The sequence below is a fragment of the Myxocyprinus asiaticus genome, chromosome 24, assembly GCF_019703515.2.
Source record: "Myxocyprinus asiaticus isolate MX2 ecotype Aquarium Trade chromosome 24, UBuf_Myxa_2, whole genome shotgun sequence".
NCBI classification, from domain to species: Eukaryota; Metazoa; Chordata; class Actinopteri; order Cypriniformes; family Catostomidae; genus Myxocyprinus; species Myxocyprinus asiaticus.
In genome coordinates, this window is record NC_059367.1 from 27,995,277 (window position 1) to 28,020,365 (window position 25,089).

A 25,089-nucleotide genomic window follows, 5' to 3' on the forward strand; every position below is an offset into this window, starting at 1 on the left:
TGTCACTGGATTTGCGACACGGGACATCAACCCGCTAGTTTTAAAGTTAGCAACAGCGATAGCAGTATCATTTGTTCACGCGACTTTCGATTTGTAAAAAGAAATGGCTGTGCACAAAACCACGCCGTGGTCAGTAAACGAGGTGCAGACATTCCTCTCATTAGCGATGAACGAAACGACACGAAACGAAAAAGTCTTTCAGAAAGTTTCTCAGTTGTTGCCCACACACGGCTACCACCGGACCTACCAACAGCGTAGGGAAAAGTAAAAAAAAAACGTAAAAGTTACTACAGAACCATCAAGGACCACAACAGCCGGAGTGGTTCAAACAGAAGAAAGTGGAAGTGGTTCAACCAAATGGACACTATCTATGGCAATAGACTGGCGAGCAATGGGAGGGAGAGTGCCCTGGACACGGCCATGGCGTTGTTGGAGTCCACGATGGAGGATGGAAAGTTTTGTTACATTAACTCCATATTCTAAGCTTCACTTTATTTAGCTGACCAGCTACTGGAAAGCTTGCTTCTAAAACAACCAGGCCAATTTAACTGTTACACTTTATGCAGCACAATGAGATAGTAGTCGTGTTATTGTTTATGGTCAGTAATGTTTGTGTAACGTTTAAGATGATGTCACGGCAGTAGAGGCAGCACAACTATGACTTAGTTTATGAAGAAAGAAAAGTTGTTACTGGTCTAAGAATTATACATATTTTTGTATAATATAGTAATTGTTGTTTACCCTTACTGTATGTGTGTTATTGTTATTTGTTGTTAGGTCATATCCTTTAATGTAATCTCTTTTTTTATTTATGTTTATTTATTTTTTGGGTAAATATCTGATGCATTGTTTATAGTATGTTTTTTCTCCCTCTGTTTGTGTTTAATTAATAATAATAATAATATACATATAAATAATAACAGTATTTGGACTGGGCTTTTTTAAAAAAAAATTTTTTTTTTTTTTTTTTATCTTGTGTTATAGATTTTAAGATTGGGTATAGGTTAAAGATCAGTTGATATGGCAAGTTTCTGTCAGTTTACTTTTAAAACAGCTCAAACACTCATTGTTCTTCATTTATTTATAGATACAGCAGTGGGGAGCCGGGAAATGTTGCGTACCAGATTCAAACTCGTGCCACCCACGTGAGCACCATGGCTCAATGAAGCACACACACCAACTGCTATGCCACGTCTCCAACCAAAATTCACATTGTTATTATATTTTAGACTAAATGTGCTATATATTGTATACACTGACATTTAAGCACCTGTTTTAAATGTTTGTGTTTTGAATACAACATGACTTTGTCTGTTCTCTACTATGCCATGTCGCCTCTCACAGGAAGCTTAAGTTGGACTCATTGTCCTGTGATCGCATCTTGTTTATTTCCAATAATCCCGGATTTGTGCTGGAGTGCAGATCCACAAACAGGTCAATTAAAGTACGCTATTAATTTAGTTGAATTTGTCTAAGGGCTCAGGCAACAATTAGTACTATTAATGCAATCTTGTCACATGTCGCTGTGCCACATGGAATAGCTTCTCACAAGCTGTTCCATGGATCCCTATCAAACCAAATAATTCAGCTGGCCCCAGCAGTCCTCGCAGTGCTAAAATCCCTCTCTTTCTCTTTGACACAGAACAAGCCAGCGGGGGGAACCATGCTTTCTATAAGGGGGCTGTCAGTTCTTCTTAGAGGCTGTGTCATGCACATGTGTGGTTTGCATAGACATGTACTAATGCATTTAAGATATTGGCATATGATTGTCTAAGTAATGTGACAGAAGCACTTACGCATTAGAAAAATGGGGTGTTGTGTTTAGTTCTGCGTGTTTGCTTGATTTGATACATGCACGTTGGAGTAGAATGTGAAATTGGCATGAAGAGGTATTCATGCAAATGAACTAGACTTTAGGTTTGATATGTACATAGATATACATACAGTATTTATATGAACTGCAGTTATTATAAGAATTCAATGGAGAACAGTTATTCACTCATGTTTGTGTTAATTTATGTAATAAATTATGTAAATAAATGTACTTAATGAATCAGTATTTATTAAAATCTGTTAATAGCATATAATTATCATATAAATTGTATACATTAGCTTGTACCTAAAACAAAAGAAAACACTATCAAAACATTCCATCATGAAAGGAAAACAGTTTATTCATGTTTGAAATTACACATAACTACCACAAGGAAGACTTTTCAGTCCAGGGTGTAGTCTGGTTAGAAAGAAACACGAAACATCTTTAATACATTAGAACCACTGCCACAAATAAATTTTGTATGACTGTTTATCAGTTTCAGAATCACATACCATACAAAAAAAGAGAAACAAATTTGGAACCCTGTCACACAGGGTTTGAATTATACAATTCTGAATACTGAAACCTCTATGCATTACAGGTTTTCTTCTTCTTTTTTTATTTATTTTTTTATTTTATTTTTTTAGTCATGGGTTTTTATTTACTCATTTTTTATTCATTTTTTTTGCATGAATTAGTAACAAGATGAGCAACATTCAAAATGTTCTTCAGTATTTACAACATTTTTTACTGTTTGGTGTTAATTTTATGACTGTGTTCCCCCTTCCTGTTTCTTCGGCCAAGATCCACCACAAAATTCCCATCCACCAGCCACTGTACTCTCCATACTTTCCATGTTATTCATATTATTAATATTATGGTTATTTTTTTTTTTCTTTTTTTTCTTTAAAAGTTGCAACAATGCAACTTAGTTTTCTTAGAAGGTTAAAATATACATTAGATTACATAGAGAGAGAGAGAGAGAGAGAGAGAGAGAGAGAGAGAGAGAGAGAGAGAGAGAGAGAGAGCATTTCTTACAAGATGCAACCAAACCAAACTAACACAAGTACAAATGTATAAAAAAAAATAATAATAATAATAAAAAAAAAAATAGGTTGTGACAGTAAGTAAAAGACAAAAAACTAGGTTGTGATTTTGTTGAGAGGTAGTCAGTGAGAGCTCTATAAACTAAAGAAATGTTTTAAATCTATTGGTTTTCAATGAGTTTCAATGAGGTAATAAAGCTGAGTATTGATTGGTGAGATGTATAAATACTCTGAAGCTATACCATATACAAGAACATTTTTGAATGGGAAATTGCCAAAATTGTGTCCAACAAGGTAGAACTGTCCCACATTTCCAAAAAGTATTTTTTACAGTATGTGTCTTCTACCCTTCCTTCATTGCTTGTAGTGGACTGAATATTGATTACTTTTCCTCTCTATTGATTATCCCCCCCCCCCCCCCCCCCCACACACACACACACACACCTTTAGTCTTTAGTCTTGTTCAAATCAATGTGATGTCAAAAGCTCAAAAGCTCAAAAAAAAAAAAAAAAAAAAAAAACATACAAATCATTTCGGAAATGAATTCTCCAAGCTGCCTTCTGTAGCATTTAGCCTTGTTAAATGCATGGGTTAGCATAATCTGAATATATTTTTGTAAGTATCAGTTCTTGCATTCCTGTACTAAAGCTTACAGTTGCTTAGAACAATGGAGAGGGGTTATAAGCAATACTAAATACAAAATGATCTTAGGTATGAAAACCCAAAGAGAAAAACACTTGATAATGCATACATTTTGAGCATGTACACTTCAAATGAAAAAATAAACAACATATACGTATTAGTTTATTGTAATCGGAGGAGAGATTGTAAGTAAAAATTGCAGTGGACTGATGTGACGGCTAAGAAATGTCCAGCTTTCCAAAACACATTGTGGAATTGTAGAAGTACCGTGGATCTGAATGCTTGAGAATTCCATGAAGATGTTTCTGGATTAGCTGTGAGTTTATTCTGTCTCTGATTGGTCAGTCTGTGATTTTGTAATTCTGTAATTGGTTATCCACAGCTTGGGAAGGGGCCAAAAATGAGATCAGTTCGAGGTATCAGAGTGCACACTACCAGGGCCTTCTGTAGGGGAGATCATAGAGGATGGAGTCATAGCATCCTGCCATCCCCCGTTACCCTAAAACCACAAAAAAAAATATAAAAACAAAAACAAAGAAATGTAGTTAATTTCACGTTCAAAAAATGTCATTTAAATATGGATGACGTTTAACTGAGTTTTACATTTTGTAAATATGATGAACAATTAATTTTTACTTTTTATACAGTATCTACTATATGATGAACAAACAAAGTCAGTGGTCTTGTTAACCTGCTACTTTGTGTGAAGTTGCTCAGATAAGTGTAATTATTTTCAATAATTGTATTTCTATTTAAAGGTTTCAGCAGGTAATATATGCTATATGCTAATGTAGGTAGGGTTGAACATTTTCTTCAAATTTCAATCAATAAATTAAAGAAAAAATAATAAGTATATGAAACAACAAATATACAGAAATAATAATAATAATAAAAAAATAATAAAAAATAGAAGTACAAATTTATAGTGAAGAAAACATCAGTGATATGTGGTTATGATACAAGCAATTAAGCCGATGGTAACTCGTAACAATAAGATTCCATTTATTAACATTAGTTAATAGGTATCATGAACTAACAATGAACAATGAGTGTTTATTAATCTTGGCTAATGATAGTTTATAAAAATTCAATCATTCATTGATAGTTCATGATTTTAACTTTAAAAATGTAGAACATAATAATAATATAAATGTTTTAGTGTATGTTGTATTAGTATTTATTACAATTAACATTAACCAGGAATTATAAATGCTATAAAAGAATTGTACATTGTTAGTTCATGGTAACTGTTGTGGTTTACTAATGTTAACAAATACAGTACAACCTTATTTTAAAGTATTACCTAGTCAATTGAAATGCTGTCCATGTTTTAATAAAATGAAGGAAGGAGAAGGCAAGGAAAAATGTGATCAAGAGTACATGATCCCTCATTTTAGGGTGAATACAGGTAAAGTGGGACATTAACTGATCATTCGTCATTGCCATTTTGTTTTAATATCCAAATGACTACATTAATGCTATATATATATATAGATAGATAGATAGATAGATAGATAAGGACACACACTTCACTGCAAGCACACATATAAAAACACCCACATGCATATATATAAATCATACATTCGCAATAGCATGTGCAACAAAAAGTGTGGGTGTTTTTATTTGTGTGCTTGCAGTGAAGTGTGTGTCCTTATCCTGCCATGTATTTTTTGCGGCATGCATACATATGCATACTAATGCATTAAGAAATTAATAAGAGAGTGTCTCCTCTGATCTACTGTCTGACACGCCGACGGCCATCTTGCCACGTTAAACCTGCGTCGGCTTCTCCCTCTCTCGTTCCCTGGCTTCCTTGCTCTTCAAAAACAAATTCACATAAACGTTGTGGCCAATGGGAACGATTGCTGAAATCAATGTCTAATCAGATTTCAGCGGTGGGCCGACAGCTTGTCGCTCCATATTTTGATGTCAGTCAAGAGGAGGGAAACCAGGGCAGGGAAAGGGGGGTGGAAGCTCGAAGGATGCTGAGTGGAAGTGACGGTGCAGGCCATTCCTCCACCCTGCTCGCCTGAATGCTCCCAACTGAATAGCCCAGCCCTTGGCGGAGACTATCTGCAAGGATATCTTCCGTCCAAAACACCAGATAAATCCGCTGCTCATGTCTGACCCTCACTCTCCCTTCCCCACAACAAAAGGTTAGCTTATGCTAATTTGCTTATGATGTGTCCGTTATCAAACCAATCCGTCTGTGTTTCTGTAAAAACCATGTGTGACTCTGTATATGTTTCTGTGTGTGTGAGATGCAGTCAAATTTTAACCAAGGCTCAGGCTCAGGGCAGAAAATTCGAATGAAAATTGTAAAAATGTCACACATACTGTACAATATAGAGCCAAAAAAAAAAAAAAAAAAACTGTCATTACATCAAAATCTAGAGAAGTGACAGATCTAGCATAGGGACCAGCAACTAAGGATGTGCCCGAAGTCGAATACCATATTCGGAAAGGCACGAATAATAAATGGATTCATTCGAATAATATGAGAAATAATCGTTTGACTTATAATCCAAGAAACACAAGCATAAAGTGACATTAAAAAATGAACATATTCTAAATTACAACTAATTTATGAATCTGTGCAGCCAATGTTTCTAAAGTGTAAACCTTATGAATGAAAATGCGCATGGTGTGATTTCAGATCGGATGGCCGAGGTCTCGACTCCGTTTGTGCACGTCTGGAGCTTGTCAAGTGTAATATTAACTAAGATACGACATAATATTCACTTTCCACTTCTTGAAATGTCTATGTTAATGTATCACACGATGCACACGTGATTCCCATGTATTTATTTATAGCCTTAACCTGAGCGCGATGTTAAGTTCCTGACCTGATGTGAAGATTTCACGTCAGAGCTTGTCTATTCGTCTTTTAAAGTTGACCACATTTATATCCACATCAGTGATTAAGGAAATTATCTGATTAAGTTAAGACTTTATTCCGAAAAAAAGTAAAAATGCTTCATAAAGGTTTAAATGCTCCATATAGTATTCATCTATTTGGAATATTCCTGCTTATGTAAAACAAATAAACTGAAACTTGCTCTGTCTTTTTTCTTATTGTTCTTCTTTAAACTGTGCTTAATTTGAGAATGTTAAGTGTTCTTGAGCTCTGAAAAGGTGCTGTATAAATGTAACATTATTATTTTTGTTATTATTATTATTATTATTATTATTATTATTATTAATATTTAACTAAATAATGGTGTCCTATCATAAAAATTCCCAATAGACTTTCAGGACTGTTTGTAGGCTATACTGATTTATTATATTTCTTTTAATGCTTGAATATGAATTTATTAGTCACTGTAAAATGTGTGCTTGACATTTCACATTTTGCTTGACACCTCTTGCCTCCAGAATAATGTTATTATACATGCACAGACGAACGAAATTCTGTTTCAGGCAGATATTATCAGAAATACCAGGAGAAACCAAAGTTTACAACATATTCCACAGTTAATGTAGGCAACAAATTCAGCTTCATCTAGTAAGTAGAAAAAAAAAAAAAAAAACTAAATTATAATTTCATTAAATAATAATTGTAAAATAATAATAATAATAATAATAATAATTATTATTATTATTATTATTAGGCTATTGTTATGGAAAGGCATACACAAGGCATATTTTATTAATATAAACTATAAACGTAAGAGTAACATTTAAAAAGTTTCATTTAGTTTTAACGCACTTCTGGTTTAAGCCCCGCCCACACCCGGTTCTATCCAAATACATGGACAGATACAGATACAAATACAGATAATGGCTTTGTTGCACACCCCTACCAGCAACTTATTTAAAATGTATTCTAGCAGAGTTTTTATTGTGTTATGATATCTTATGCAGGAAAGCCAATTAAGGTACTGTATTAGTCATACTTTTTTTGAAAGATAATTTATAAAATTTCCGTTTGTTAATTATATAATATAATATAATAATTCAATACCACTTTTGTATTTGATTTGATTATATAGGTGCTGTAATAATTGTCATAATTGTTTGAATGAGAATTTATAATAATTCATAGTGTTAATAATATAATATAATATAATATAATATAATGTAATAAATAGAAAAGAATAAAATAATTTAGTAAATTAGAAATAATTCAGTTAATTTCTTTTTTTTTTTTTTTTTTGAAGTATTCAACATAAATTGACTGATTATATATATATATATATATATGGTGGTTTACGAGGACATTTCTAGTGTCCCCATAATTCAAATCGCTTAAAAAAACATACTAAACTATGTTTTTTTGAAAATGTAAAAATGCAGAAAGTTTTCTGTGAGGGTTAGGTTTAGGGGTAGGTTTAAGGGATAGAATCTATAGTTCATACAGTATAAAAATCATTATGTCTATGGAGAGTCCTCATAAGGATAGCTGCACCAACGTGTGTGTGTGTGTGCGTGTGTGTGTGTGTGTGTGTGTGTGTGTGTGTGTGTAAAAATGGCCTCTCAAAATTAAAAAATGGCCTCTCAAAAGTAAAAAATGGCCCTGAATATCAATTCCAGGTGGCAAATATTGCCCCTTAATAAATTAAGTTAATTCAGACCCTGGTGTAAGGGGACTGCTCAGTGACGAAATTAGGATTTTGCTGATTTTGATTTCCTGGAACAGGTCAATAAATAGATTGTGCTGGTCTCCTCCAGCCACAGTGTCTGGACCTATGCTGAAACGAGACCGTTATGAGGAAGTCTGCTGTACCCTGATGACATGGATCACTCACATTAAGCCTGACACACATGCACAAAAACACACCGCCCAAACCACCTCCCTACACACACACACACACACACACACACACACACACACACACACACACTTGTTGTACAGTAGTGATAGAGTGAGTTCTGACTTGAGCAGTGGACCAGAGTAAGAGAGTGTGAAAGTGTGGCGTTTGAGCCTGTGAGAGGCTGACACTTCATCTGCACAGCTACAGGCCACAGAGACCTCCAAACACACACACACACGGCCATCTCTGCATTAGCTACAGATACACTGCCACGTTTGGGTCCCACTGCTGTGAAAAATCAGGCATACATTTTGACTTATGACATTTATCATTGCGTGTTTTGCTGGAGTTAATTCATGCAAATGGTGCTCTAACCGTCATCAGAATGTACACATATGACAGCTCTGTTCTATTAATTACCGCTCTGCAAATTATTCCTCCATCTGAATGCATCTGTTTCTCAATAGAAAGTGATTTGTTTTGCTTTTGGAAAGCTCATTTTTCCTTTTTGATGTTGTAGAAGGACCATTTGGGACAATGAATAAGCTGTTCTCTATCAGGACTATCTAATAATCTTTTGGAAATGGGTAGTTGACTTGAAATACTTTTGGAAAGTTGACATATAGTGTAACATAGTAAACTATATCTAACACTATTATAGAAAGCATTTTAATAAATCTATTATTATTATTATTATTATTATTATATTCACTTTTTATGTCCATATCATTTGAAATGTATGAGACTGTATGGAATATATTTTACATTGAATTTGTAAAAATTAATTTGTCACATCGGAGAATCATTTTAAATTTAAGTAGTAAAGCAAATAGTTATTACAAATGGTGGAAAACATACAAGAAATGTTGACCAGTCTCTTTCCCTTATATATTCATTATGGCTGGGACATTAAAAGCATTTATTTCTGTGATTAATAGTTGACTGTTTAACGCATTAAAAAAAATAATGCAGTAACCATTTTTTAAACTTCCTGAAACTTCACAAATGCTTCCCCCGCTTTCTGTGGCTAAAATTTCCATACATAAATGTCCAAGAGGTACACGCTCAACTCGACTGCACATCCTAGCAAAGAAACTAATTGTGTGGAGCAGTGAACACTTATTCATTAAGCGCAACACATGTCCCGGGTATAATAAACACAAGAGCAGATTTACTGCACTGAGAATGGAGACTTCACTTGCAATTGGTGAGCCAGGTGTGGGAGAGATACGGGCAAGCTGCCATATCTCTTCGCATCGCCCGAAAACACACACTCATTTTCATCTGATCCACTGTCAAAAACGAAACTGATTTGTTTTATATCTGTATGTACAGTGTCTAATAATGCATTGGCAATGTACTGTACACTTTTCTCTGGCCAGTAAAGCTTGATATGAATTGAATCTGCCCATTTGATCCTTTTATTAAAAAAAGTCCACTGTAAAATGCCAGAAGTTTTAATTAGAGCATGTCCATTGATTTTATGGTATATATACATACACTAAAAATGTGTGTACATATTTAAATAATTAAAAAGGTGATGACTAACCAATTTCTTGCAAGTTCTTCGAAATAAAATGTAAATTAAATATATTTATGATTATATTTTTTTATGTTTATTGTAATGTATAATGTACCACAATTAATCGTGATTAATCACAGACAACTGTTTAATTAGTTTAAAACAAAAAAAATAAATAAATAAATGATTCACAGCCCTAATAGTCATATACATTTTAACCCGAAACCATGTTAATTTAAAAAAAAAAAAAAACATATTATTTATATATATATATATATATATATATATATATATATATATATATATATATATATATATATATATATATATATATATGATATGTGTCAAATACCAAAATACTTTTAGCTTCAATTGATTACATTGAAAATATATACTGTAAACAACATCTGTCTTTCATAAAATAAAGTGTATCTGTGCCTACTCCATCAGAAAACACTGAGTCTGGTAAGTCAGCATAGTTTTTTGAATATTAATAGTTTAGGGTTAGCATATCTGTCTGTCTCTCTCTCTAGCTTCTCTCTCTCTCTCTCTCTCTCTCTCTCTCTCTCTCTCTCTCTCTCTCTCTCTCTCTCTCTCTCTCTCTCCTCTCATCAAATAAATGAGTCTTTACTCTGATGTTATCAGATTACGCAGTGTATGTGGGGGGGGGGGGGGGACGACACCATATCAAACCTCATCAAAGAAGATAAAATTCATGCCTGTAGACGGCTGCAGGCAATCATACTTTCCTATTTCATCATGTTGATAAGGATATTGCAAATTCTTTGAAGCATTTCAAAACAGGCAAACAGAGGCAAGACGTGCAGGTAAAAGCCTTTTCATCTTACCACGTTATAGGTTACTGTAATATGAACTGTTTACACAAGCAACAAACAGACTTAATATATTTCTGAATCTCATTTTCTCCCACCACTCCCAGCTACTTGAGCAGCTTGAGCTTTTATTGAGCAAAGCATTTATTTCTGCTTTTTTTTTTTTTTTTATTTTTTTTTTTTAAATCATATTTTATGCTTTATGCATATTATGGAATAGACACTTCTCCTGTCACCCACTGAATTATCACTATGTTGAGGATTTAGGCAGGTTTCTTGCTGTCTGACTCAGATCCTTTTGATTTATGTCTTAATAACTATATACTGCACAAAACACAGTTTCACAACAATGTATCTGGGTAAATGCTAAAAATATTGTTTAAGTGTATGTGTTGGCACATAATTATGTTAAATATAGTGGTTCCAAAAAGTATTTGGACACTTAAGCCACACTTAAAAAATTATGAATGGCATTGCATTAAACAACTAAATATCAAAGCAAATAATACCTGCAAAGAAATGATGCAGAACTAACCAACCATTTTTTTTTTTTTTCAACCAACTGTCAAGGTGATTTTTAGTGGATGAATGAAGTCAGTCCCCCTCAAGTTCACAGAGGTGTCCTAGCAGAGTTACCAGGTGTAGTTCATCACAATAACTTCTTTTTTTAAAGTTTTGCTTGGAAAGTGTGCTTGTGCTATCTTTCTTTAAAATAAATTCCCCTTGGTTTGATATTGCGCTATCTAATGCAATGACATTCGTACATTTTTATGTGCTTCTTAAGTGTCCATATATTTCTGAGGCCACTGTATATATTATACAATATATATATTTTAAATAAATAAACAACCATATCAAGGAGCTATTTTTGTACAAAAAGGCTTGCGATATTGACAAAAATGATGTCTTTAATGCTGTAATGATTTTATTATTGCTTTATTCATTGCTACTTCATGACTGACTGAAACTTTACTTACATTCAAGCCATGTGGACTATACATGGAATTCCCCCCCAGGGCATCATTGTATCCTGCCGTCTGACTGATAACATGGTGCAGGGTATCCACCTGCAGATAACACAACAGGAAGTCAAGCTTGTCAACATTCTGGGTTTCAAGAACACATGCAAACTTCAACACACATTTATGGTGACAATGGACAAAAGCAATGATGTTTAAATGAAAATGTTATGGCTTTGCGGTTTACTAAATGAATAATACTGGATGGAATATGCAGCTGAATGTTAGGGATACATATGTGGTTTAATGCAACATTTAATACAACATATGCACATTCCCTCTCTATTGCTTTCTGGCAACAAATATTTCCAGGGTAGAATAGTTCTAAACACAATAACACAGAAAAAAGGAATGGAATAGTTTTGATCTTGAATTTACAACAAAACACAAACTAATACTCACACATGACAACAGTTGGAGGAGAATATGGTACGTAATAACACACAACAGAACTACAGTCATGAGCAGCCATTGAGAATCAGAGAAATGTTTGGTACACAATGGATTAGCATATTATTTTTCTCACTCTTTCAAATATTTTTTTTTTTTTTTTTACATGAGGATCTTTTTTTAACATAAGGATGAGATGAGCTTATGTGAACTGGGAAGAACAGCATAATCATGATGAACAGGTGATATAGAGGTTTGGAGGAAAGAACAGTACCATACACCCAATACCAACCCACGAGCTCAAGTCAGAGCCAAATGCATTCACACCATCAACTACAAAATGGGGTCTGCTCCAGGATCAATATACTAGCAACTTGCTGCAAATAATGAGCGTCTATTTATATAGGCCTCTTATGGGCTGTGATATGGTAATTTGTTTGTGATCCAGTCTGGAATTGTGAAGGATCCATCCATAGCCAGACTACACTCATCATTAATCTTCCATGACTTTAATGAGACTAATTGTTAAGGGGGTGATCAAATCTATAACACTGTCTATATGTTGGGAGGAGGGGTTGAGTTTTTAATGTTGATGGTAGGCTAGCTGGCAGGTTTGCTCTGGTTCACAGCCCCAGTTCCTGTACGTAGCGCCTACCTGTGACTGCACATTGGCTCCGACTTGTGCCCCTTGGTAAGAATCCCCATTCAGATTCTGCATGCTCATGAATATGTCCCCCGAGTTTGGGAGGTTAAAAGAACCTGACGAACCTAGAAGGAAAGATGTAAGGAGCTGAATAACGAGAGAGGGTGAGAAAGAGAAAGAGAGGCTATCACACAGACTCACACATACTCGCACATGTGTACAAGGACATACACGCCCCACACGCCACGCTAGGAAGCGATGCTCAAAAAGCAAGCAACAGAAGAAGAGCAAAAGAAAAGGGGATAAAAGAAAGGGAATGAAAGAAATGGAGATGATGGGAGTGTTGTACTACATCTCTATGGGGCTGTTCAGACCAAACACATTGTTGCGTTCAAAAAGCTAGATGGAGAGCAACAAATGGAACAGAATACAGTTGTTTTGAGACATTTTTAAAAGTTTTAGTGCTTTTAAATTGGCACAGGACCTCCTGTGCCAGACACTAAGAAAAACAGCGATATGAGGCACAACAGTCAAAAATGTCCGTCTAGCACAGGTTTACATAGAAAAACAATGATGCAAAAATGCTGTTGCTGTGAACGGCCCCAAAGAGGACATGGTGGATTTGCACCAAAAGGTAACTTAAAAGTCAAAATAAAGGGGGGGGGGGGGGGAATAACAAAAAAAAAGGACAGAGATGGTGTATGAAATTGACTAAGTTTCCACAGGGGTTCACACCCACTCCTAATCTATTGGACTAGTTCAAAAGGGGGATTGTATGCCAATGACAATAAGGACAAAAAGAAGCTTATGGAAAAGGCCAGTACCAGTGAACATGTTGGTTAATAGAGTGTTTTTGTTCTCTGCAGAGTCCAGCTGAAATTCTTCATCTTTCATCTGGAATCCTGGGTGCAAGAAAAAGGGGACCCCTTAAATATTGCTTACCCACATATGCTCAGGGTCTAAGCCATGTCCAATATCACAGTCACATCTTCTGATTTTTATTTTTGAAGAGCATCTTTTTTATGCTACACACTGCAATCAATTATTCAGTATTATTCTATATATGTTTTAAGAGCGTAACATGCTCCAAGCAAGAGATTTCCATCAATTCACAGTGGGGGTAACACTGTCACATATTTATGGAAAGGAAGGGGGAAAAGTGGGTGAGGATTATAGCTTCCAACCCATCACCCTACCACCCCCAAATACTACAAACATATTCAGCATGGGTAACCCGCTCACACAGTTTCTGCTTGACTTTTCTTGTCTCGTTCAGCATGCATAGTCTCATAGGCAGAAGAGTGAGGCTCATCCCCCAGGCTGGGACCTCTCACTGTCACAGAAGCCAACCAGCGTGCCAAAGGGAGTAGAGGTTCAGATGGGACCAAGCTTGAATAGGGGATGGCTGGTCGGTTTTGGGGGGTTCATCCAGGATCAGTGTAAGCTTACCGGAGTTGGGTGTGGTGGGCGAATTGGTCTGACTGTTCTGGACTGCGGCAGCTGCTGCGTGCGCGGCAGTCACGGCTGTCTTAGCGGCATACAGGTTGGCCTCCTCTTGGAACTTGCCAATGTTTTTTTTGTAACGGATCCTCTTGTTGCCAAACCAGTTAGACACCTGAGGGAGAAACAGAAAGAAGGTGAAAGGGGAAAAAAGAGGAGGGGGTGTCAATGCAGATGAGGCACTGTGCACTGAGCAGAGTGATTGTTTCAAGATAGCATGTTTGGGTCCATCAAGTCCATGGTCCCCAGCCTCCCACAGTAATATCCGCTGGGCATGCAGACTAATTAAGTGATTATCAGACAGGGCTTGTGCGTTATTGTGGATGGAGGCATGACATGCTCTCTGTTTGTCACTAGACAAAAACCAACACATAGGGGGCTACCCATCTTGTGGTAACATTAAAATCAGTGTTGTGCTTAGGGGATCAGGTAGCTAAAAAAATGGGCTGTTCACCAGCACCCCATTTCATATATGAGTGTACACCTTCTAGCAAAACTCTTTTTTCCTTACTTATTTTTCTTTCTTTCTTTAATGATAACTTAGAGAAGATACATCCAGTTGCCTTAAATTTCAGCAGAAAGGTTTTTATGCATCTTAATAACACTTTTGTTAATTTCCTTTGCATAAAACCACTTTTGTGCTGTTGCCTAAAGACAAATAAGGGACAAAATAATAACCACAACTCTGAAAGCACACCTAAAAGCAGCCATACCGCCTCAACCCAATACATTAATAATTACAATAATGCTAATTTGACTAAAAACAGCAGCCAGAAAACAATACGATCTAGGTCACATGGGGGGTGGTAGATGTGCAAATGCTAGCACTGCATAATTGTGGAATAATAAAGAGATTAAGGGTTGTTTCTTAATAGCCCTATAAATTACGGTGGCCTGTCGCCGTGGCGATTTCTCCTGCCGTATTCCAGCTCGGGCTGGACTGGAGGATCAGAGAGCCTCAGCCCCTTAATGATGCTTTATTTAATTTCCACCTCTCTGCTTCCATTTTAATATCTCCAGCAGCTCGAGCCATGCTACGTTACAGCCGCTGAATTTACATGACATCAAATCATTTCTACCCCCACCATGCCTCTGCGCTTCTAAATCTTTAATATCTAGGCAATTAAAATTAATGACCATTCGGCTGAAGCCACCATCGTTGGCAGGCTTTTGCCTTAACATCAATTGTTTGATGGGTTTACCTAGAGGTTAAACTAACAAGCAAGGTTTAATTGGAAGCAATGAAAGCACTAGCCGTCATCCTTTTTAGTTAACCTGCTTATGAAGCAGCTTTAAGGCCATGGAAAAGACAGTCTCTAAACTAGACTACTTCCAAAGATTAAAATCCATAAACTTAGTTGTTCCTAACCCTAAAATATTCATATTTCATTTATGAAAAATGTATCTCATATTTTGCTTTACAAAACAAAAAATCATTTTCAATGTATATACATCATTTAAATGATTATTCACTCTTTTGCTGTCTCTATTTGCATTTAGAATAAACTGAATAGCTACTGTATCCTCAAAATTCTTAGCGAGTCCACTGTATTTCGCTAGGTGGGCGGAATTTCCGGTTGGCTAGCAGAAGTGCGATTGGTTGGCATTTTGTGTGAAGCCGGTCACTGCTTGCTTGCATGTCATGCTGTTAGATTCTTGCTTTTTAAATGTAGTAAGATCTCTTTAAAATTTCCCGAACAGTGTGTGCAGTTAATGGTTATCCTAATAATCAATTGAAACTAAAGTTTTATCTAAAACAGCAATGTTATGATTAGAAACCACTCGCAAAGCACAACGCTCCTGTCCAAGATGCTGCTTCTTCCATCGGCTGCCTACAGAAGGATTGACTTAGGAACATCTGTTTGAAAAAGCTTGGAATAATTTGTTGTGTGCTCTTTTCACTTTATTGGCAAGAATTCAACAGGGGGGATTACTTGTATTATCCACCGTTACGGACCTGCTTCGATCGTTGTCCAGAAACGGAGCGCAATGAATTACATAAATGATAGCATTATTGTGCTAACAGGTGTGTGTACATGTGCTGAAAGTTCATTAGAATGCTAGATATTTTGGGAGTTTGTTCATTTCTATTCAGCGTTTGGCCTTTGTGAATGCTTCATGTGTTTTGAAATGGCATTATTACCGAGTATAAAAAGGAACTGTGTTTTTCCTGAACTGTCTGTGACAATGTTTTCAACTGTTTTTATGCTGTGATGCTAAATGCATAAATTCTACAGTAGAAGACCATAATTATTAGATGAGACATGTACAATAGTGAGATGTTTTATCACATTTTAAATTAATTGTAGTATGATTTTCCTCTTTCCTGCATGTTTCCTGCCTGCAATTCACTTTCTTATGAGTGTCTTTGCAGAATGTGCCTGTCTTTCCTTGAGGGGAAAAGGTGATTTGGAAAATCGTGTGGACATTAATTGAGTATCAATTACATTTATTTGTACAATGCTTTTAAAATTCATCCTATTTTATAGTTGCTTTACAGAGAATAAAGAACTTTTGTGTTCAGTGTTTATTATGTTTTCCAAATACAGTAAATATGTTTATTTGTAGTGCATGTAGTTCTTTTTGTACGGTACTGTTTATTGTGTGGTTTCTAAGACACCGTTATTTCCTACACAAGAACAATAAATTCAATTGTGGAGGTGAGGGCGTGGTGGAGCACCCATCTGGGGAGAGAGAAAGCGGTAAGGACATCAACCTGAGATAAATTGTGACTAATTACTGTTTCCATGTTCACAGTGAGAGGCGGGGGAGATAAAAGACGGCCCAGTCCACCAAAAGGGAGAGAGAGCCCAGCTGAGAAGCTGCATGTGTTTTGGGCGCTGCCGTTGTTCTTTTATATTGAAGCACCTTGAGTTTGTGTGCGTGTGATTCTGTACCGTTGCGCTGTAAAGAGAACATGTTTTTGAGTTCAATAAATGGACATTCTTGTGTGGGAATCGCCATCTTCCACTTCCTCCTTTTGATCCAAATTATCAACTTGTTACACTGGTGCCGAAACCCGGGATAAGGAGGAAGGGTATGCTGCCATGGAGTCGTCTTCACCACTGAAGGAAGTGTTCCGATCCCTCGCCTGCATCCACCAGGCTCAACACCAGGTCCTCATGGATCTGTGGGCGGAGCAGCAACAGCGCTTCGGGGCGCTCCTTTGAGGCCAAGAAGTGGACCGATGGGACTCTTAAGCACACGTTTGACCAAGTGAGAGTCATTGATGGTCACATATCCATATTTTTCACACTAGGGCAACTATCACAGGAGAATTTGCTACAGGTGCAAGAATGTCAGTCCCGGCTGTATAAAAGGGGAGGTCGGCTATGGAGGTTTGCACAGGGAGATAAAGTACTTGTATTACTACCCACATCGAACTCTAAATTACTAGCAAAGTGGCAAGGGCCCTTTGAGGTCACACGGCGAGATGAGGAAGTCGATTATGAGGTAGTGCGTATGGATAGAGGTGGGGCTCGTCAAATTTACCACCTCAACCTACTAAAACCACAGAGAGAGGTGGTCCCCATATCCTTTGCGACGGTAGTTCCAGAGAGAGAGGAGCTTGGTCCGGAGGTGAGTCTAAAAGCCAATCAGTTCACCCCGGTCCCTTGCGGAGACCACCTCTTGCCATCACCAGAGGTTGCCAGGTTGCAATATAATTTCTCTGGTTGGTCTGGTTCTGTGTGGATTATAGAAAGGTCAACATGGTGTCGAAATTTGATGCTTATCCAATGCCTCGTATTGACGATCTGCTCGATGGGTTGGGCTCGGCCCTTTTTATTCGACACTGGATTTGACAAAGGGATATTGGCAGATCCCTTTGATGCCGATGTCCCTTGAGAAAAAGGCCTTCTCCACACCATTTGGCTTACACCAATTTGTGACCCTTCCGTTCGGTTTGTTTGGGGCCCCAGCTACGTTTCAGCGTCTTGTGGACCAAGTCCTCAGACTGCACACTGCGTATGCAGCTGCTTATTTGGATGATATCAATATTTACAATAATGATTGCCAATGGCATATACAGCATCTGAGGGCGGTTTTGAGGTCACTGTGACGAGTGGGGCTCACAGCAAACCCGAAGAAGTGCACAATTGGGTGGGTGGAGGTATGGTATCTGGGGTTTCACTTGGGTCACGGGCAGGTGTGACTCCAAACTGATAAAACTGGAGTGATCGCGACCTGCCCGAGACCCAAGACCAAAAAGGAGGGAAGACAGTTTCTGGGGCTGGCCGGCTACTATCAAAGGTTTGTGCTTATTTTTTTTCCAACGTCACCAGCCCACTGACTGATCTCACTAAAAAGGGAGCCCCAGACCTGGTCCAGTGGACGGAGTTGTGCCAACAAGCTTTCACGCAGGTACAAGCTACACTTTGTGGCGGGCTGCTTCTGCATTCCCCTGATTTCTCTCTCCCTTTTGTTTTACAGACAAACGCATCGGACAGGGGACTGGGTGCTGTTCTGTCCCAAGTGGTGGAGAGGGAGGAGCGCCAAGTGCTGTATATTAGTCAAAAGCTCTCTATGATAGAGATGAAGTACAGCACCATAGAGAAGGAGTGCTTGGCCATCAAGTGGGCAGTCCTCACTCTCTGCTACTATTTGTTCGGACGAGCATTCACCCTCTGTTCAGACCCCGCTCCAATGGCTCCACCACATGAAGGAAGCCAACGCACGAATCACCCATTGGTATCTGGCACTCCAGCCATTTAAGTTTGAGATGGTCCACAGACCGGGGGCACAAATGGCTGTCATGGACAGGAAAGCGGGAGGGGGGGGGGAGTCTGGATGGTTCCCCCAGCCTGAGTCAGTGGTTTACAGTTTATTGTGTGGCTTCTAAGACCTCGTTATTTCCTACACAAGAACAATAAATTCAATTGTGGAGGTGAGGGCATGCCCATCTGGGGAGAGAGAAAGGTGTAAGGACATCAACCTGAGATGAATTATGACTAATTAACATTTCCATATTCACAGTGAGAGGCAGGGGAGATAAAAGACGGCCCAGTCCACCGAAAGGGAGAGAGAGCCCAGCTGAGAAGCTGCATGTCTGTTGGCCACTGCCATTGTTCTTTTATATTGAAGCACCTTGAGTTTGTGTGCGTGTGAAGCTGTACCGTTGCGCTGTAAAATGAACAAGTTTTTGAGTTCAATAAAAGGATATTCTTGTGTGGGAATCGCCATCTTCCGCTTCCTCCTTTTGATCCAAATTACGAACTTGTTACATCAAACTATCAACAGGATCAGTTGTTCAGTCAACACTAAAACATTTCATGTAGGTTATAGCATTTAGATATGGATATTATGTATGTAAAGTAACAATTATAAAGCTAGATTGAGCTTACTACACATTCATATCCAACAAAATAATTTTATTTTTTCTGAAAAACAGCAGCATGACAGTATCATCACCTGAGTCCTGTAATACATGAGCATCCTGCTCTCTGGACCACCCCTGTATCTGCAGTAAGTACATAATCTCAGTACAACAAACTCTTCAGGTTCTGACTAGACTCAATATATGCTTTAAAATAAACATCATTATTTACAGTTTTCAAAACATGTTCAACTTTACAGCTGTGAAGGCGCTAATAGGATACGTAGCTTTTCAGGTTAGTCTGTTCAGGTTCTTCCATGGATAAAGACTCAACAAAATAACTAAAATGCTTCTGTTTGCTATAACTGGCCATCATCCTCAAACCCATAATCATTAACATCGCCTCGCTATAATTATGTGATCATTTGCTCTCAAGTTTCTGTCATTTTTAATGCTGCGTTAGTACATAGCATAATGATTGTTTACGCTTAACCAGAATTTCCACCCACATCGCCCGCAAAGCATCATGGGACACAGGAATATTGTGGATACAGTGGCTCCAAAAAGTATTTCAACACTTAAGCCACACTTAAAATGTAGGAATTTCTTTGCATTATACAGGAGCATATCATCAAGTGGCATTTATTAAAAGACATAAAGCACAAATGCATCTTTTAGGAAAAACACTTGACAAGATTTATATGTTTCAAATTATAAAACAATGGATATATTGTCAAAAATTAAGAAAAAAGCATTTTGTCTTATTAAAAGTAAAATTTGTTTGCAGATGCCACTTATTGGCACTTTGTATCTAATTCAATGACATTCAGACATTTTCAAGTGTCAAAAATGTCCAAATACTTTTAGAACCACTGTATTTAGCTTTTCAGAGCTTACCCATCTTTGAGTTATTAATATATTGTCTATAGTCTATAACTGCCCCATGACTACACTGGATATGTAGAAAACATTAAGTCAAACCATCCTCACTGAACTCAACCCTCACAGTGTAGAGATTTGAGCTAAACTAGGTAATGTAGACTGCCAATTCCCTTTAATTTATTTTTAGACCAGGGAGACAAACCAGTGCAGAATGATTGAGCAGCCTACAAACTGAATAACTATTGTATACCTGACCAGGGGAGAGAGAGAGAGAGAGAGAGAGAGAGAGAGAGAGAGAGAGAGAGAAAGAGAGAGAAAGAGAGAGATGCAGTGGGCCTCTATATCTGGAACCCAATATGTGGGTGTAGTAAATAATTCACAACTACTCCCTCCCCAAGCTTGGGTCAATACTCGGCTAGTGTCACTGAAAGGGGATGGATGATCTTATCCAGGTCTCAATACCACCCGATTTATACTGCTTCTCTTGCTGAGAATAGGGCTTAAATGGAAGCACAGACCTCTGGCTTCATCACACACACACACACACACACACACACACACACACACACACGTTGGTGCGGCTATCCTTATGAGGACTATCCATAGACATAATGATTTTTATACTGTACGAACTATAGATTCTATCCTTTAACCCTAACCCTACCCCTAAACCTAACCCTCACAAAAAGCTTTCTGCATTTTTACATTTTCAATAAAACATAATTTAGTATGTTTTTTAAGCGATTTGAATTATAGGGACACTAGAAATGTCCTCATAAACCACATTTATAGCATAATACCCTTGTAATTACCAGTTTGTAACCTAAAAAAAATTCCTTGTAAACCACCCACACACACACACCCACACACACAGACCCTGTCATGGGTGGTTGCAGTGGCCAGGGCTGCTGAAATTATCAATAATGAAGCGGTCTGCATTAATAGTTAACACATTAACCTGAGGCAGAGCTCTGCTACATGTATAATGAGCTGAAATATTGATAAGTGTCGCTTGTTTGAACCACAGGCAGATCGAAGCGGAAGAGCCGCACTTAATTGGATGATGGGCGCCACACTTTGTGCCCGCTCATTTGCAGGGTGCACAATATCCTCTCTAGACTCAATGCCTGAAATGATAGCAGTTATGGAAACTTCTCCAAAAAAAAAGCATCATGTGACTCTGTATGACATGGTGCTCATTTGGGAGGCTGAGCATCACAGATGCAGAGATTGTGACCAGATAATGAGTTTGATTTTGTGCACTGAGTGAAACGGCCTCTGATAAAGGCGACTACATTTTATCAACAATACCATTAACACTACACATCATTTTCAATCAGTGGCATGTCTCAGACACAGTAAAAAAAGCAAAGCAGGCAACTTCTGGGCTCTACTTGTGGTAGAATTTGATAAAATAACAGAGGAAACATCGTACTTCCTTAGTGAGAAATGTACAAATAGTTATTTAAACTGGAACTCTTAAAATAATAGTTTATATTCATGTTTAAACTTGAATTAATATTAATAACAGTACACACATTTTTATTTATTTTTTATTTTTTATTTTAGGAAATCTAATCCAATTTAAGGATATCTAATTTTAGATTCTTGTCCTGAACATTACCTTTTTAAATGCAGGAACCTCAGCTTTATTTATTTATTTATTTATTGCTGCATTAAGATTAGATTACCTGAGACTTGTGTAAAGTTTGGTCACATTTTTCTTAATGCACTTTCAGTTGGTCATGAGTAAGACCTAAAATATTTAGGCTATCCTATCTGAAAACACTGCTCAGATTTGTTGACTTGTTCCAACCAATGCCATGAAAGCCCTCCAACGATGTCCTCCATCATAAACGTTCATTATATAAAGACTATTTCAAAATTAAAAAAAAGGGTTCCCAAACATATGCATAACACAAATGTGGTGTAAATATCTATCACAGGCATGTCAAAAATGTATCATGGCAAGACATAACACAACTAAAAGGGACATACTTTTAGCGATTTGACCATCGGGTGAGTAAAATTATCTTGGGAAGAGGGAAGGGTTAAATATACTAAAGCAAAAAATTTTAGAACATATATAATATCGGATTTCTAGAAAAAAGACAAACTTTTTTTATTACTGAGCACTCCAAATATAGTCTCATCCAACACTTGCTTCAATGTGCAGAATTGTATTCACTAAAGTGCAGGAAATGTAAACTTTGAGGGAACAGAGTGCTGAGTATGTCTTAACATGTTATAAGGTGTCAGTGAACATACATAAAGGGATTTGACAAAAAAAAACAAAAAAACACATGACACAACAAAAGTGGATCAGGAAAAGTCATGACATACCTGTGCCACTGTGATGGTGGTTCCCACCCCCTGAAGGCAAAAAAGAATGGCTTTTACAGGATCTGACTCTGAACAACCCTCCATAAGCCCCTCCCCACAGAGAAAAAACACATTTATTACATCACAGAGTATGCAAATACCCTCTTCTAAGACCAATAGGTTAACAACTAGACATTTTCTTTTACCACCTCTGTGACAATTTGAAAAAAGGAAAAGACTTTTGTCTGTGGGGAGATGGGTGTGGGTGGGTACTCTTGCCTTCAGGTGGATTCTGAATTGAGTTATTGAGTGGGAAAACACTGTGATGCTCTTAAAGGGATAGTTCAACCAAAAATGAAAATTCTGTAATTAATTACTCACCAAACCCATTGGACTTTCTTTCTTCCATAAAACACAAAAAGAGATGTTAGACAGAATATTTGTCTTTGTCATTATTCCCTCTCATAAGAAAAAAAAAAAAAAAAAAAAAAAAAGATAAAATGAAAGTGAATGGGGACTGAAGGTCAAATTCTGCTTAATATCTTATGCTACGTTTCACAGAAGAAAGAAAGCCATATAGTTTTGAACAATATAAAGATAAATAAATGATGACAGAATTGTCATTTTTTGTATGAATTAGCCCTTTAAACATTTTGCAATAATGAATTACACTTCTAGGATGAATTTAGCCACTGAAATGTGTGACTAATATAAAGTTTGTCTCTCTTTTTTCTCCATTCTCTCTTCAACACGCATACTCTCACATAGGCACACACATTTACTCTTAAACACAATGACTGACACAGATCACCACAAACTGTGGCATCCATCCACAACAGGGTACACACTGTGACTTCAGGCCCTGCTTGAGACTCAGCTCAGTGGAAGTATCAGACTGATGTGTTAGAGCAAACAGGTATGCATGCTAGACAGTGACAAGAGGAAAAAAGAGGACAATGAGAGAGAGAGAGAGTGTGCTTAAGTACATTGATCTGGGATCAGCCCTATACTTATTGTCTTCCTGGTGTGATCAAGTTTGCATGTCTTTGTTTGCTTTACCTGACCTCCCTGCTGGAATAACAATCTTAAGCTGGTAGCTGTGTTTTGGAATATGGTAGCTGATTTTTAACTGGTTCAAGTTGGTCATTAGCTGGTACAATCTGGTAAACCAATCCTGGTTCTGGAGTACCCCCAACACTGCACATTTTGCATGTCTCCAACATACCATATTCAACTCATCAACTCATTCGTAGAGGTTTTTTGACCCTGAATTAGGTGTGTCAAATAAGGGTTAATGTGCTGTTATGGGTGTACTCCAGGACCAGGATCGGAAAACACTGTAGTAGCTGACCACCTTGGACCAGCAACAAACCAGCAACCAGCTTGTCATACCAGCTCAGGGTTGTCAAGCTGTTTTTTTTTTTGTTTTTTTTTTAAATGGTTGCTGGTCGACCAGGAAATGATGACAAGCCTGGACCACTTAAAAACCAGCTTGGACCTCCTAGAAACCAGCTACTACGTTTCAAAACACAGCTACCCAGATAAAGCTGGATTTTCTAGCAGGGCTAGCCTAGCCAATTAGCCACTGTTAGCCTAGCTTATGGTAATATGCAATTGGATTAACCTAATTAAACTCTGGGCATGAGTCACACAGGCTTTGGCCAGTTGTTAGTAATTCTTTCCAGGCTAACCAGCAAATGGGACATGTGCTACATGGATGGGTGGTGTGGTCTCACCTGGGATACTGTTATGCTGCACTTCTTAGCAAGCTCCTCTTTGGCCTCTTCGCTGGGATAAGGGTTACTAAGATGTGAGTAAAAGTACTCGTTCAGGATTTCGGTGGCCTGCTTGCTGAAGTTCCGCCGTTTCCGTCTGAACCGATTGGGAAAGAGAAGAGCAAGGCAATTAGTGAAACTCTAATGATACTAAGTGTTTGAGTTTAAAGGTTGATGGTCAGTCTAAGGTGGCCATTTAGACCGAACGCATTCTTGGGCTAAAAAAAGCACGAGATGTTAAAAAAACATTGAAACGTGGCACGACACCCTTACAAAAAATCTAGAGTTCTGGCAAACTAGCCTCAACTTTGCCGCACATTTGCCACTCATTATTTTCACATGTAAAATTAGCTTGTGATTCGCCACACATATTTAACAGAAGTTTGCAGCTCTTCACCAGTAGTAGTGAACCAGCAGCAAACATTAGCTTTAATTACATTTGGCAACAATGGACAATTTGCCGCAAGTTTGCCGCAAAGGGCATTTGCATGTGAAAAAAATCAGTGGTGAATTTGCGGCAAGTGTGCTGCAAATTTGACCTGGAATCTCGATTATTGTAAGGGTGGTATAAGATGTCCGTTTTGAGCATGTTTACACTGAAAAACAACGCAGATGAATGCAAAAGTGTTT

The 25,089-nt window shown here is 37.5% G+C and overlaps 1 protein-coding gene across 6 annotated transcripts in view; it reads right to left on the reverse strand.

The window, feature by feature from the left end:
• Window positions 1–3,307: 3,307 nt before the first annotated feature.
• Window positions 3,308–25,089, reverse strand: part of LOC127414770 (pre-B-cell leukemia transcription factor 3-like) — a 121,433-nt gene continuing 99,651 nt past the window's right edge. The window contains exons 5-11 of one of the 6 annotated variants that reach the window (XM_051653038.1): window positions 24,421–24,556; window positions 22,706–22,735; window positions 14,116–14,281; window positions 13,491–13,568; window positions 12,679–12,791; window positions 11,592–11,681; window positions 3,308–4,004 (exon numbers count right to left, since the gene is read on the reverse strand). In XM_051653038.1, the coding sequence (XP_051508998.1) occupies window positions 3,912–4,004; window positions 11,592–11,681; window positions 12,679–12,791; window positions 13,491–13,568; window positions 14,116–14,281; window positions 22,706–22,735; window positions 24,421–24,556 (706 nt within the window). In that variant the 3' untranslated portion in view covers window positions 3,308–3,911. The remainder of the gene's footprint in view (window positions 4,005–11,591; window positions 11,682–12,678; window positions 12,792–13,490; window positions 13,569–14,115; window positions 14,282–22,705; window positions 22,736–24,420; window positions 24,557–25,089) is intronic. The other 5 variants (XM_051653039.1, XM_051653041.1, XM_051653042.1 and 2 more) reach the window with 5 other exon arrangements.